Source organism: Aythya fuligula, chromosome 3 (genome assembly GCF_009819795.1).
Source record: "Aythya fuligula isolate bAytFul2 chromosome 3, bAytFul2.pri, whole genome shotgun sequence".
In the NCBI taxonomy this organism is placed as follows: domain Eukaryota; kingdom Metazoa; phylum Chordata; class Aves; order Anseriformes; family Anatidae; genus Aythya; species Aythya fuligula.
The window spans coordinates 55,862,752-55,877,119 of record NC_045561.1 but is presented as its reverse complement, the minus strand read 5'-3'; the positions used below and the strand labels follow the sequence as shown (position 1 = coordinate 55,877,119).

The window sequence follows — 14,368 nt, the reverse complement described above, 5'->3', positions numbered from 1 at the left end:
TTTTTATTGTTCAAATATTTATTTCAGAAGACAGATGTATGGAGATGATATTTGTATGGAGATGGTATTTATAGAAGACGTCTGTCTATACAGGCTCAGGCATCGCCATGTGTTTTTATAACTACTTTTCCATATGGTGGAGCAATTTAATGTGTACCTCGCGACCAAGTGCTCTAAGACCCTTTCTTTTTCGGGGTGCAGAAGTCCAAGCACAGGAACCTCTCAGTTGCTGCTGTCATCAATCTGCCTTCCACATCAAACCTCAGCTGACAGAAACTGGCCTTGCCCTTGAGCGAAGCCTGGTATGGTGATACCTCCTATCACAGGGGTGCTCACCTCCACAGGCACCATCTTGCGCTTGATTTCACACCTATGAGGTATTTTTTTTTGTGCCATATTGTGTTGTTTTTTTTTTTTCTGTTTTCTCCTGGACTAAAGGAAGAGGACCAGCTCTGAGGACCTGCTCAGACCCATGTGGAGATCCAAGAGCACCATGGGCAAGGCTGAGGGCCCAAACCCAACAGGGCGCCAGCCGCTCTGTGGATCACAACCAGCATGAAGTGTCGGTGTAGGGCCAGCAGCCCCACCTCCCCCATCCCTCGTATTGATTAAAAACCCTAATTACGGCCAGATTTAATTCCCCACTCAGCACTGGGGCACCCAAAACAGCTCCCCCACCCCACCCCTTCCTCCCTAGGGCCGCTGCCCTCCGTCCCTTCACCTTACCCCCCCCTCACCCCCTCCACTGCCTCCCCGGCCCCAGCGGGCACCGGCGCGGCCGCCCCGCTCCGCTCCGCCCCGGCCGGGGGCGCCGGGAGGCCGGGCGGCAGCGGCAGCGGCGCGCAGGGCCGGGCAGGGGCGGAAGCGCAGCCCGGGCTGGGCCGGCACCGCCACACGCCGCCACCGGGGCCGCCACCGCCGCCACCGCCGGGGCCGGGGCTGGGGCCGGTGCCGCCGCTCGCAACATGGCGCTGGTGCCGTGCCAGGTGCTGCGCGCCGCCATCCTGCTGTCCTACTGCTCCATCCTCTGCAACTACAAGGCCATCGACATGCCGGCGCACCAGACCTACGGGGGCAGCTGGAAATTCCTGACCTTCATAGACCTGGTAAGCGCCTGCCTGCCTGCCTGCCTGTCTGTGTCTGTCTGTCTGTGTGCGTGTCCCTGGCCCCGGCCCCGTCCCACCCGAGGGACCCGCACGGCGCCGCGGGGCGCTCGGCCGCCGGCAGGTGCAGGCAGGAGGCGCCGCGCGGTGCCCGCCGCAGACCCCGGCCCCGAGGCGGCCCCGCTCCGCTTCTCCCCGCCCCGGATGCGGGCCGGGGACGGCGGCCGCTGCCCCGCCAGCCCCGTGCGGCAGCCGGGCCGCGTTTGGCCTCGCTCGGAGCCGTGCGGTGGGAGGGGAGGGGCGGGAGCAGGGCCGGGAGGGGAGGGGAAAGGAAAGCGCCGAGCTCGGGAAGTGCGGGAGCTGCTTCCCCTCGGCGCCTGCAACAAAGCCCGTCGGTGCCTTTCCTGCCAGTCTGCAGGCGTTTCACGGGGCCTGCAGGTGCAGAAGTGTCTCAGGGTGCCAGTAGCAGAGCTGCCAGGGCTTCTTACAGCCTCCTGCTAGGGTCCCAGCGCCCCGCATCCAGCCCCAGGCTGGGTTTGTGGAGACCACTGCTGACCTCGTAGGTGGGGCGGGGAAGTTTCCTTATCAGGGTTAAGCAAAGGTTGCTCACAGTTCATATTTTAGTTAGAGACAAGCAGCAGCTCCCACGTTTTTTCACGTAGCCAGGATAATTTTGTGTTGGGTGTGGAAAACTGGCTGGATCTCTGGGGATCCACAGCCCCAACTAGTGCTTTAACACTATTGTGAAGTGGTGTCTTAAGGCCTGATTTTCTCTTAAGGCAGAATAGAGACAAACTAATGTTTAAATTCACCTTTTTTTATTCTTCCAGCCAACTGAACAGCACAGGCAATGATATTTATTGATAGAAGTTAGCATCAAATCCCAGTAAGTTAGGGGGGAGCTGTCGACTTCAGTGGGGATTGAAATGGATATAAACCAACTAAAGCTAAAAGGCAGTGATGTGGTTTCGAGCCTCTTCCTTTTTCTTCCCCCCTTCTAGCCCTGACAGTTGCTTGAGGATTAAGTGAACTGAGGCTGTCATGCACTGAAAATAACATTTGACAGTACATTATATTCATTACTTCTGCAAAATTACAGTCTGCTGTCCGTAGCAAGTTCGTGTGGACTTTCCTGTCAAAACACACACATGGTTCAGGCTACTTCTGACGTGGCCCTAAAGGTCAAGGTAAATATATAGTGCATTTTGAAGCATCTAGAACAGCGATCAGCTGCGGCTAGTCATTTCTGTCATTTAGCTAATACTTGTCACGTGTTTCTCATAGTTACCAAGTTGTATAGGTGAGAAAAGGTTAATAGTTCCTTACAGTCTTCACTCCTCCAAATAACAGACACAACTGCTTGCATGCCTTTCTCAGTGACTTGCCAGCAAACAGACCTCCCCACTTGTTGACAAAGTTTACTTATGGCCAAAAGGCCCTGGTCGCGTGTTATCTAAGCAAATATACCTTCGCTTCTCCCGGGACAACTGGGAGACTTGAAGAAACAAAATACTGTTAGATTCGTGAGGAGGATACCAGGAGGAGAGGTTGGAGGATGTTAGGCACGCTTCCTAAATCCTATGTGTTGGCTTAGTCTTGAAAAACTCTTCCATAAGTTTCAGTTTCCTCAGCCATGTGCAGTGTTCCTCTGTCAGTCATTTTCAGCGGCTGTCTAGACAAAATAGCAGCCATGCCAGAGTCTTGGCAGACGTGTTCCTGCTACAGATTGTACCTCCAACAAGCAGAGATTTCATCTTTGACATCATAGAAGCACGTAGAAAATCTGTTTCCAAAAACAGCTACTGCTTTTAGAGAAAAGCGAGTTTATGAGCTGAATATGAAAAATCATTTGGATTTTTTCACCTGCCCATTTATAAGGGAACATTCCTCTCCAGTCTCAGCGTCAGTAAATGTCTCAGAAATTCAGGTAGTGGGCTTTGCAGAGGTACTATGTGAAATGACTTAAAATTATCCTGCATGTAATGCAATTTTGAGTCAAATTATGAAAATCTAGTAGTTTGGACACTGACACACTAGACAGAGTAAAATATTCTAAATGTATTTATTGATTTGAACAGCACTTACGCGATTTGTGGAAGTCCAGCATTAAGAAGAAACTGTTTCATACAAAGCTAAAGCTGTAAGGTACCTGTCTATCCATAATATTTTGGATGTTTATACCTAAGTAATATTGTCTTGGGTGCCAATATTCCTGCTTAATCTCACCTGTCCTTGGATTATGAAGGAAAATAAGCACTATCAATGACTTCTTCTAACTGCTGTCATTCCAATTACTGACTCTGTTTCTTTGCAGTTGCTAATATGGTGGCAACATTCTCTAAACATCTCTGTCTATTTCCATGGACATGCTTCAATTTCCATATTTTTCTGGTTAATGAAGCAATGTAGTGGAATGGAGAACGTACCGAAAGTATGTTTTGTCAGTACACTGGTGACGCTCCTCACTGTTACTAATGATCATTTCTCCACTTGGGGTTTTCTCCCATGTATGTGAAGGTTATAGGTGCTTGCCCCGCTTATTCCAAAAGTGGTACAGACTTCTGCTTAGAGCCAGTGTCATTACAGAGCACAAAAGGGAGGTGCATAGACGTTAATAATTGCTGCCAAGACCACTTAGTGGGCCCAGCAGATCAAATCAAAGACCATTTAGCCTCACAATACAAACCAAGCTTCAGGGTTAGTTCCTGTGGGAACGGCAAAGAACTGGATTTAGGTGGTAAACTTCAAGAGATCTGCCTAAAATCTCCTGTATAGTTGCCTTTGTTAGACTCAGATTCACCACTTGGTGCTTCAGTAGTGGATTGCTCCACCGTTCCCTGCACTGTTATCCGTAAGTTCATTGCTGAGCCTTATAGTGAAAGGTATGTGAGGGTGAAAATGATGCCAGTACAAAAGGATTCTTTGCAACAAGTTTGTCAGCTGCATAAATCTTCCAGAAATCTTCCCTACTTGTGCCGCTGTTTGTTCAGCTGTGTAAGTGCTGGAAGTAGCCAAATTAAAGATAACTGGGTCGTTCTGCATACACTGTAATCGTGCACCTGCCTTTATAAACACACATTTGTTGAGGGATCCCTTTGTGACAACTTTTCTAGATCTGGCAGGATCCTTACTGCTGAAGGGATTAAGTTTTATTTCTCTTGGTTCTTTTATCATTGTCACGAGAGGAGACAAAAAGTAAATGCAATTTGTATTCTGGAAGGAAGTGGAGCCTGTGGGTGCCAAAGGAAGACCACCTCTACTTTTTGTGTTTAGATTTGTGCAATAATTAGCAGAAAAGTTCACCTAAGTATGTATCACTTTAATAAGGGGTGCCTCATCTAAATAGCTTGTAACTTTTATTGTGCTGTTTCTGCGGAAATTTTACTTTTCAAACAAGCGTGAAAAAACCAAGATACACTGTTGCACGCACATATGCTTGCAATAATAAAATCCTGTTTGGATTTTTTAATCATCAGGGCTCTCTGACAGGCTGATTGGGGTAGCTACAGAGACAAAAAAACAAGCCTGGCTTTTTGGAAGCAGTCTGAAGTGTTATGTTTTATGATTATGATTAATGTCCCTGTTTTGAATAACAGAATGTTAACACGAGTATTCATACCTCGATTCAGGGCAGCCAAGGCTAGGGAGGAATTCATTTTGCTTATATATAAATCTGTCTGGCCATAGATTTTTATTACTCCCGTAAAAGAAATAGCAAGATGTCTGTGCATCTACTTTTACATGTTGCTGGCAGATTGAGTTCCACAAAAAAAAAACAATTACAAGTTTTGCTTGCAGTTTATTTTTTGCTAATACATGTTGTATTTGTTGTGTAGAAAATATGCTTAGATTTAGTTTCATTAAGTTTAAATAAGTCATCAAAACTTAGCTCATTTCTTGCCTTTGGAAGAATTCAGAGGGGCATGTTACCAACAGTAGTGCTAGGAACTAGAATTTGTAGATCCGTCATTTATCCTTTAAATTTTTCGTTACTAGTTATTAAATCATGTGAGGTACAGTTATTAGATAAAAAGATAGCTGCTTAACAAAGCATGGCTGAAATTATAAATGATTTGTGCCAATTCTGAATTTAGTCGTGCTGATAGGAAATGGCATGACCAGTAAATGCCAGTGGCCAGAAGAAGTCAGAAGTGAGGAATAAATTGAGGCTTTTCCTCAAATAAAAGTCAAAAAGTCAGCTTGATTGCAAACAGGCTATGTAGTCATTGCCTGCTCTAAAATTAGATAATTTTATATTAGAAGAAGATGTACTGTTTACCTTGTGGAATCACAATGCCTTAGTGTTAGTAACTCTGTTACACTACATAGACTCTTACCGCTAATACTAATTCAATGTTAACAAAATACAGATTTTGCTTTGAGCTTGTGCTTCTCTGGCACTACACTTGAAAGTCCCCACTGTAGATGCTCTGAACTCATTTTTGAAATGGAATCTATAAATGTAGGGAAGTTAAGGGTGATTAGCTGGCCACCAGGTAGTGGTATTTGAGGTAAAGCAGGGTTTAGAAAGTTACGTTGGTTTTCTTTGTCATTCATTATCCATATAATCAAATACTTCACAAATTTCCTACTGTTGTCATAAACACAGATATGAATTCTTGTTTCTACTCTGTGCGGTATTATCCTGCATGTATTCACCGCATCTGTTAAAGATTATTAGCGAGATCCCCTTGATATACTGCCGTAAACTCGTAGTTGCTTTCGTGCCCTTTTTGAGCTGCTGCAGTTCCTAGCAGAGGTCTGGAGATCAAAAGGCAGTTTGTGCTCCAGACTGGGTGGTTGGCTCGCTACCTGAAGTTGGGCAAGTTTCATCGCTAACTGTATGGGCTAAACTTGCTGCAACGCAGAGGATACAAGTGAAAACGTATTCCACGCTCTGTGTGATATAATTACATGACTCTTTTCCAGGATTTCCTTTACTGAAATGAATTTCACCTTCTGCTCCTCTCTTTCGTCATCTGTAAAGTTACCCTGATATGCACCCACTTTGTCAAGCGCTTTATGGCTTCTGTGTGAAACGACTAAAAAAGTGTAAGATACTGTCTTGTATTACTCTCAGAGGTAAATCATCAGCAAGTCTAGGTATCTCAGTGGTCTTACAATAGCACAGAATGCAGCCACCAGTGTTTATCAGTTTATGGAGAAAGAAACTAAGGGCTTGCTTCTTTAGGAATAACAAAAGTGAGGTTTCTTAATGGTGCTTAATGTATTTGAGAGAATAGGCAACAATATAGGTAAGGGAGCCTTTTAATAAATACGTCTTTTAGAGCTTTCTTGTTCCCTTTCTGGCTGTAAACATGTCAGAGGAACAGTTGTGTGTAGTGCTGTCTGTAGGAATAAAAGCATAATGGTATCACCGTTTGTTATTGAGAGACCGTGTTTGCCATTTGCTTTTGGTTGCACAAATCCAGTGAAATTCGAGCGCCGTATGAAGAATTCTGTTTTCACATTACATTAGCATGTCTTTATTTTACAATTGGATTTAAGTATGTTCGACATATGATTTGGGAATTCTTGGGAAAGTTATGGCTGTCATGAAATGTTTATGTTGGCAGAAGGGTTGGCAGGGGAAGGGAGCAGAATAGAAGAGAGGACAAATTGGGATCACTTACTATGGTGATAGATTTAACTAATGACAGTAATATTATTTTATAACTTGGAGTATGTAAGTGATAGGTAACAGTGCTATGTTATAAAGCAATGAAAAGTCCAAACAAGTTTGTGAAAGCATTTTCAGAAGATGATGACTTCAAGCAGTTGGTTTAGTAGATTTTCTGTTCCCCTTGAAAAAAATCCTATCTGTGTTGCATTGCAGTTGAAGGATTTTCTTCAGAATTTTATTTTAGTGGTAAGAATAACCCAGTTATTCTTCTATGTCGCCATGCAACAAAGTTATTAAGTATTTTAAATAATAAATTTAAACAATGACAACACATCCAGTATATCTCAAGGAATTCCCGTGCTTGAAATTAAAGCTGGGGTTCTGGGCTGTACTAATTCTTTGTGAATATGAATCAAGAATAAAATATTTAATCATAATATTTAATGTGTTTTTGGTATTATATTTCTGTTATACTAATGGGGCCATATAAGCTTATACAAGAAATAAATTTGAGAGATTGACCTTCTTAAGTTGAACTGGAGATCTATATAGTCTATTAAATAATATTGTAAATAATATAGAAAATTGCAAACTTAATCTTTTAAATTTGAAATATTTTAAATAAAATCAAATTCCATAGGACTCTTTGCATTCAGAACAATCTGCGGATGTACTCAAAATTGCATGGTAGAAGTCCATGCAGGTTGTTACTTGGTTTCATCCTTGGGGTGCAAAAAAAAAAAAAAAAAGTATCATGGCATGATACATGGCATGAAAATAGGGAAACTCGCAATAAAAATCTTTTATTATTGGTGTGATGGAAAAATCAAATGTGCCATTATGTCCTCCTAACAAAATAAAGTTGCAGACTTGAACAAAGTACAATGGTACAATGACAATAAAATAGAATAAAATCGAGTTGAAAAAATAGGCAATTCTGCAATGTATGAAATATGATATAATGTAGATGTATTACAAGAGATTGACAAGTGTTTGAACAAAGCAATAAAGTCAAAATATTTCAGGTTGCTTTCATTTCATGCAGTCATTTCTGTGCTGCATCTTTCCATATCTAATAGGTGGAGTTGTCAGTGCCTACCTATCCTAATGTGGTATAGAAAACAGTTTTCTAATGGTGCTAATTTAATCCAGAATCTGATGTTGGGAGGAGCTCAGGACAGGTGGAGAGTTCCTTGTCATTTAGAGTTCTAGTTGGTAATGCAACTAAACGACCAACACCAGTGGCACGTTTATATTTTTTATGCAGAATTAACAGTGAAAGAAATATTGGTATGTAATAACTTCACATGATACTGGACACATTCCTGTATTTGAAACCAGAGTCTGAGGGTCACTTTCACACCTTGGATGTCCAGGTATATATGTGATTTATAAGGTAGAAAGAGAATTGGCAATTCCTTGGTTTATTTTGAAGACCTAAGTGAAAGACAAACCTCTTGTTTGCTCTGTGAATGGGGTGAATACGGAAAGCTTGCTTGCTTCTTATGAAAGCTTTTTCAAGTTTTGCCGTATTCACCTTCATTTATTTGAATAACTACATTTTGCCCGTCCCATATTTTCAAAAGCTCTGAATTTGTTACTAGTCTTCAAAGCCTTACATCCTTTGTTACGTTTTTATTATATAAGATGCAAGATATATTCAACTCAGCGTAGTGATATTTACTGCAACAGAAAAAGTTGTGTTTATCTTTAGTGGATGGAAAAGTTAGCAGCAGCCTGAAGGGAAAAAAGCAAACAAATACAGCAGTGGGAAGCTGAAGTAAAACTTCTATCCATTTCAAAGAGGAATAAACTAAAGTAAAATAAAATAACTAAACATCTTTCGGTAAGACTTATTAAACACAAGTCCCTTTCCCCAGTTTGAACTGGGGTTAAGAGGTCTGAGGATTTTCATCAGCAATTTACCGGTTATCCTGGGGTATTTTACACGCTCTTGACATATAGTTAGCGTTGTTTGTTCTTTGTTTGTTTGTTTTGCAACATACTGCAAAATGTAGAGATTCTGTTGGCTGGAAACAGGTTAAGCTCATAGGAAGTGCTGAGAGGAAATCTGAACCTGGTTTTCGTTTGTATGAAGGCTCCTTCTGGCACTTTAGGTAAGTCCCTGTTTTCCCTCTGAAGGTGGAAAGAAACATTTGAACGCCTCATGCAACAATCCCTGAACATCTTGTCTTGCCACTGTCCTTGCAGGCATCCTGTTTACAGTAGGGTTTTCCAAACAAATACTTGTCAAAGGGTGCAATTATATCATAATTTCCCCTGAAATCTGTGTGCAACTGACATAGCTCAGGTATTTTTGCCACGGTTGTCTGTAAGGTTGGTCATTTCAGGGTGTTTCAGGACTGCTTACAGTAGAGCTTAAAACAAAACTAGTAGCGCTGGATTTTTACCAGCTGCATATTAGGTGTCCTGATAAAGATAAAGTAGAACAGAATGTGCAGGAGAGCAGAATGTCAAATCCCTTGCTAATTTCTTGCTAGCAAAGCACAAGGAGTGGTACATTTTTGCAACGAATTAGTTTAAGTGAAACAATTTATGAGAACTGAAGTTTACCTGCACAAATGCTGCTAGACGCTTCAGACTGGTTGAGTTGGTTGTATAAGGGCTTTGCAAGGAATTTCAGTTTTACTCTGGCTTATTTTTGGTTTTGAGCAGTGCTGTCTGTATCTCTATATATTTTTAAACCTTTGTGTACCTGAGGGTGAATTTACTATTTTTTTCCCTTCCTCTATTTGTGTAAATTTTATCAGGTATCTTGAAGCCTTCTGGCCCTGGCAGCACATAAGTAACAAAATGTTATTTATCATTATTATTGCTCATATTATTAGAATTCGGTAGGCGTGGGAGTTCCACATGCAGAGCACAGGTGGCATATGTTCCTAAATGTACTTGTTTCAGATGCAAGAGGAAGAAAAAAGAAGCTGCTTTTAATGCTGCTGTATAAATTGGTAAAATGCATGAATGCTAAAGAAATGTTTTCTCTTCGAGGCGCTTGACAAGCTCATGGCTGAAGTGATGGAAGCATTTCATACAGCTAATACTCAGGCTAGCATCTGTGTGTGATCCTGAGACACTGCAGCAGGGCTCTCCTCCCTAGAGCAGACACAAGTTGTCATGCCCAATTGCTGGTGCAGGCTCAGCTCTGCGAAGGCTGCAAGCAGAAGTGGGAGAGAACAGGAAGAGATGACAGCACTTTGCGCTGGGGTGAGCAGGGGAGAGAGCGCGCCATCTGACGAGCCCAGTGCTGTGACAAGCTGGTGTTTAGCTGTGTGCCAGCCATGAGGGCGAAATGAGGGAAAACGAGGTGTGGAGATTGGAAGCGGCCAGAGGTCCCCGTTTGCTGTTCATTTAGGCTCCCTAACAAATTGAAATTCCACGCTGTGAAAACTTTTCTTGACCTTACTTTACTTGTTCTAGCAGTGCTCCAAGAGCTGAGGATTTGCATGAGCACTAGACACAATTAGCTGCCTTCCTCTACAGCCCGGGAAGCGAGTGCTGAGGAGCTGTGAGTCACGGAGGAAACCTCTACCACGTGGGACTGGTGCAAGCACTGTGCTGGTGAACTGGACAGTCAGGAGGCTGGAAGGGTTTTGGGGTGTTTGGTGACGGGTATGCATCGCTGTGTACGTTTGAGATAATTGTTATTTACTTACGCCGCACACACTGTGAAAATATTAAGCTGTGTTCATAAAAGCTGCTCTGTGCTCTAATCTCCCCATATGCTGTGCACACATAAGAGTAAATTGGCCTGTTAACCACCAAAGTCTGCTTAGGTGACCAGTTAATGAACCATAGGCAGAATGGTTTGAGTGATTCCAGGTACCAGACACTGCTCAGTTTTAGAGTGTCAAAGAACTGGAGCTTGCAAGGGAGAGCAGGCAGCTTTCAGGTCAGCTGTCGCATGACCTAGCAGGGCTAGAAAGGGATATTCCTGTATTTATTAAGAAGCTAATGATTGTTTCTAATTCTAACATGTGATTATAGAAGATTAGTATTCAAATCTCCTTGACTCAATGCCAGCATAATTTCAGAAGCTAAACACCTCTAAATTACCAGAGATAATATCCTGTGCTATTAAATCATGTGGCATTTCAAGCTAGGTTTTGTTTTCTTTTTCTCATGGTTTGAGGCAGGAGCTACAAAAATGGTATTGCCAAATTAATTAAAAGCTGTTTTGTTCCCCGTGAAGTATGAGGCTGAGTTAAAATTAAGAGATGTATTTTATGCAGATGTATTTTAGAAAATGTCAGAAGGACCTCTTTTTACTCTGGCGATTTGAGCCAGTGGGATCCGAACTTCTAAATTTTAAAATTCAACCAAGAACATAAAAGCAAAGTGTGAATGTCTTTGAGGGTGTGCAAGGGATGATTCAAGTCATCTGGCTTCATGAACAGAAGTGCTCCCACCTTGCCCTGTTCCATTTGTGTCCCTTACCACCCAGCCAGGCTCCCCAGTTTCACAGTTACCCTTTTTTCCTTGTGGGACCCTGCCTGTGCAGCACCCCTTGTTTCATTCCTTCTCACCTCTTCTTACCCAGCACCGTGTCCATGATCTTTCGGCTCAGCTTCCTAGTTCCAGTTGCACACCCAGTCCCCTTCCAGAAGCCTGTTTTCCCCTCTAGAGCTTCTGTTCTTGTCCCCATGGTGCTCATTGTACTTTTCCCACCATTCACACATCCTGTCTTTTTTCCCTGTGCGTTCACTGCCTTACGTTGTCTCATCCTGTCCATCCCAAATACCTCATCTCCTTAATTTTTGTGTCTTCTTAAAGCACCCAGTACAGACCTGTAACGGTGAAGAATCAGCCGCCTTTCACCAAAAAAGCCTGATTTCAGACTAGCGATAGCCTTAAAGAACCACATTTGGAATCATGTTGTTACATAAGTAGCTTAGCTTTGCTCTCTGTTTCTGAGCAAGTTTTTAAGCATCCTTGTTACAGGAAGAAACACCCAGAAGTGTTAAGCATAATGGATCAAGAGCCTAATGTTTGTTATGGTGTTAAAATCTTGTCATTTTTTGGTAGTCTGCCATGCAAGTTTTTGTGATAAATCTTCCAATTCAGAAACAAGTCCTTGATAAAAATTGATGTTCCAGCGGAAAAATCAAAATGATGTAGGGAATCGTCAGTCGCTGTTTATTCAGACATTTTATGTCTTTTATTTTTTTGCAGTTTGTATATTTTAAATGATGCTGAAATTCTTTTAATTGTATTTTGTATTTCCTAGCAAGTAAACACATCTTGTAGTAGTAATTGTGAGGTCTGAAATCTGCTGCATGCAGTGAGATGAACAAAAATATTTTGAAACATTGCTTAGCTTATCAGCCATTATTGTTGTTAATAGAGGAATCTTGCTTTTTTTTTTTTCATGTGAACGTATATAAGCACTCATTCTTTGTTTGTGTGGGCAGATTGGGAGTGCATGCAGACACGTATGTTGCAATTTAGAATGGGGGAATGGGGGAAGAGGGAAATCTGCATTTCACAGCGGTGACTTTCTGTTCAAACCTGTAGGGAAGAATATTCCTTCGCGTTAAGGGCTGCCAACCCTGAAGTCTGAGAGAGATGAGCCTGCCACAGCTCGGTGCCCCCAGGTCCAGCCAGGAGCAAGGCCAAACACGTGCCCAGTAGGCACACGCAGAAGCACACCTGTATGATACGTATGTACATGCATGCAGAGATCAGCACAGGCAGAAACACTCAGCAGCACTTGGTGGACACACAACCAATGCCAGCAGCCTGCTGCTGCTCCCATTTTGTGCTGATCGGGGTGGAGGCCTGCTGGTGGGAAATATGTCCAGACATACAGTGGGGGTGCCTGCGGTGAGTGGCTGGGGTCACCCAGCCACCACAGGGTGCTCCCAGGGGTCGTGCACTGACCCTCACATATGGACCCTCGCTGCTCTGGGTGCTGACAACACAGAGGCACAGTCCCCGAGGCCATGGTCTGACTGCAGTTCGTGGCACTGGTTTCCCTCTGCACCTTTGTGTGTGTGAGTGTACGCCTTTTATCATGTAATGCAGCAATTTTCCAGGGCTTAAAATTTCCCTGGAAAATGAGTGAACTGACTGAAACACTGCCTGCTGCTCACAGACCACCTGTGGTTTACATTTATCACCAGAGTGGTTACTCAGGCAGGGAAGGTTTGGGTTCCAGTGCAGTGCCCCGCAAAGTCCTTAGGCATCTCCCCATAGTGTCTTGTAAGTGCAAAAACAGGTCTCTGAAATGTAGGCCAATACAAATAAAGTTCTGACTGGGCCAGGTGGTTTAGATTCAAGAATGTCTTGCAAGATCTGTCAGCCAAATAGTCAAGTGACAGCTGGAACAAGGAGCGCTCAGCATATGATCACACAGAGTCCGTAGCTCCCCGGGTTAGCCTCTTCCTTCCCTGTGACCAGCACAGGGTGGGCTGCAGGCTGAGGGCATCGCTATGATGGGAGCAGATTTGTCAATGCAGCTTGTTGCACGGTGTGTTTTGTCTTACCACAGGGTTCAGTTTGTGTGCCCTGTCATTGGAACCAATGCTCAAGATGGCCTAGTGAAAAAATGTCACAAAAGATCTGTGGATCTTGTGAGAGGTATTTTGGCATTACTTCTGCCAGCTAATGGCAGAAGTACTCACTCCGTATTATCCACATTCCTTCTGCTTGGTTTAGATGGGAGGTGACACTCACTGTGCTGCTTGCAAGCTAGAAATATGAGAATTTTCAGCACCTTGCAAGATAAGGCCCTGAAATATTGAAGTTTTTATTATTTTTTTTAAGTCTCTTCTGCTGTGATTGTAAATTTAGCAACTGTGAATTTCTATGGGAAGAAAAAGTCAGTCTCACAATTTAATGGAAAAAAAAAACAGAAAAAGTATTTCAAACTCATGGTTTCAGTGCAGTTGGACTGACAAAGTGAAAACAAAACACTTGATTGTTTTCATTAAGTTACTTGGAAAAAAAATTACATTGCAAACAAATCAGCATTTGCAGTGAGAAAGTGTCATTCAGCAATATTTTGCCAGCTATATTCACTGAAAATGGTTTAATCTCTTTGTTTATTATTTTATTAGGTGCATTGTGATTACAGGGATTAGTACATATTTTGAAGAAGTAACCAAACAATAAGACTGTGGTACAAGCAAAGTCTCCTGTTGGCCAGTTTTCCCCTCCTAGTCCTGATATTTCACCTGTTTTGGGTCGTGTGCCCAATGAAGGTGTCTAGATGGAGTTTGCCAGGCAAAGAAGCGCGGCAATGTGGGGGTAAAGCTGTTGAACGAGTTGCTTATTTGCATGGTGTGCAAATAAGTGGTGCATTTTCAGAGGAGGTCATGGCTGGGTTGTGGCCTGCACACCTTTGAGCCCTGGTTCTGAATCATTTTGATGTCTTCTGCACCCCTCAGGCTGCTGGCCTGGAGCGTATATGTTCTGCAAGAGTCTTGTGTCAGAGAAGACACGTCCTTGCCATTCAGAATTCCTTAGAGTAAACTGACCTTTCTAAAGGACTCTTTTAAGCCAGGTAGATGGGCATTCAGCATTATGAATCAGACCTGGAACAGCCCCATCTTTTATTAATATAATGTCTCCTGATTTACTGCAGGAAGCCACTGAAATGATTAAGCGTACCGGCAGTCTGCAT

General features: G+C 43.1%; 1 protein-coding gene across 1 annotated transcript in view; it reads left to right on the top strand.

The window, feature by feature from the left end:
* The first annotated feature begins 909 nt into the window (after positions 1-909).
* The window catches only part of AIG1 (androgen induced 1), a 122,443-nt gene continuing 108,984 nt past the window's right edge, over positions 910-14,368 (top strand). Inside the window, exon 1 of the mRNA XM_032185124.1 lies at positions 910-1,106. Within this exon, the coding sequence (XP_032041015.1) occupies positions 966-1,106 (141 nt within the window). The 5' untranslated portion in view covers positions 910-965. The remainder of the gene's footprint in view (positions 1,107-14,368) is intronic.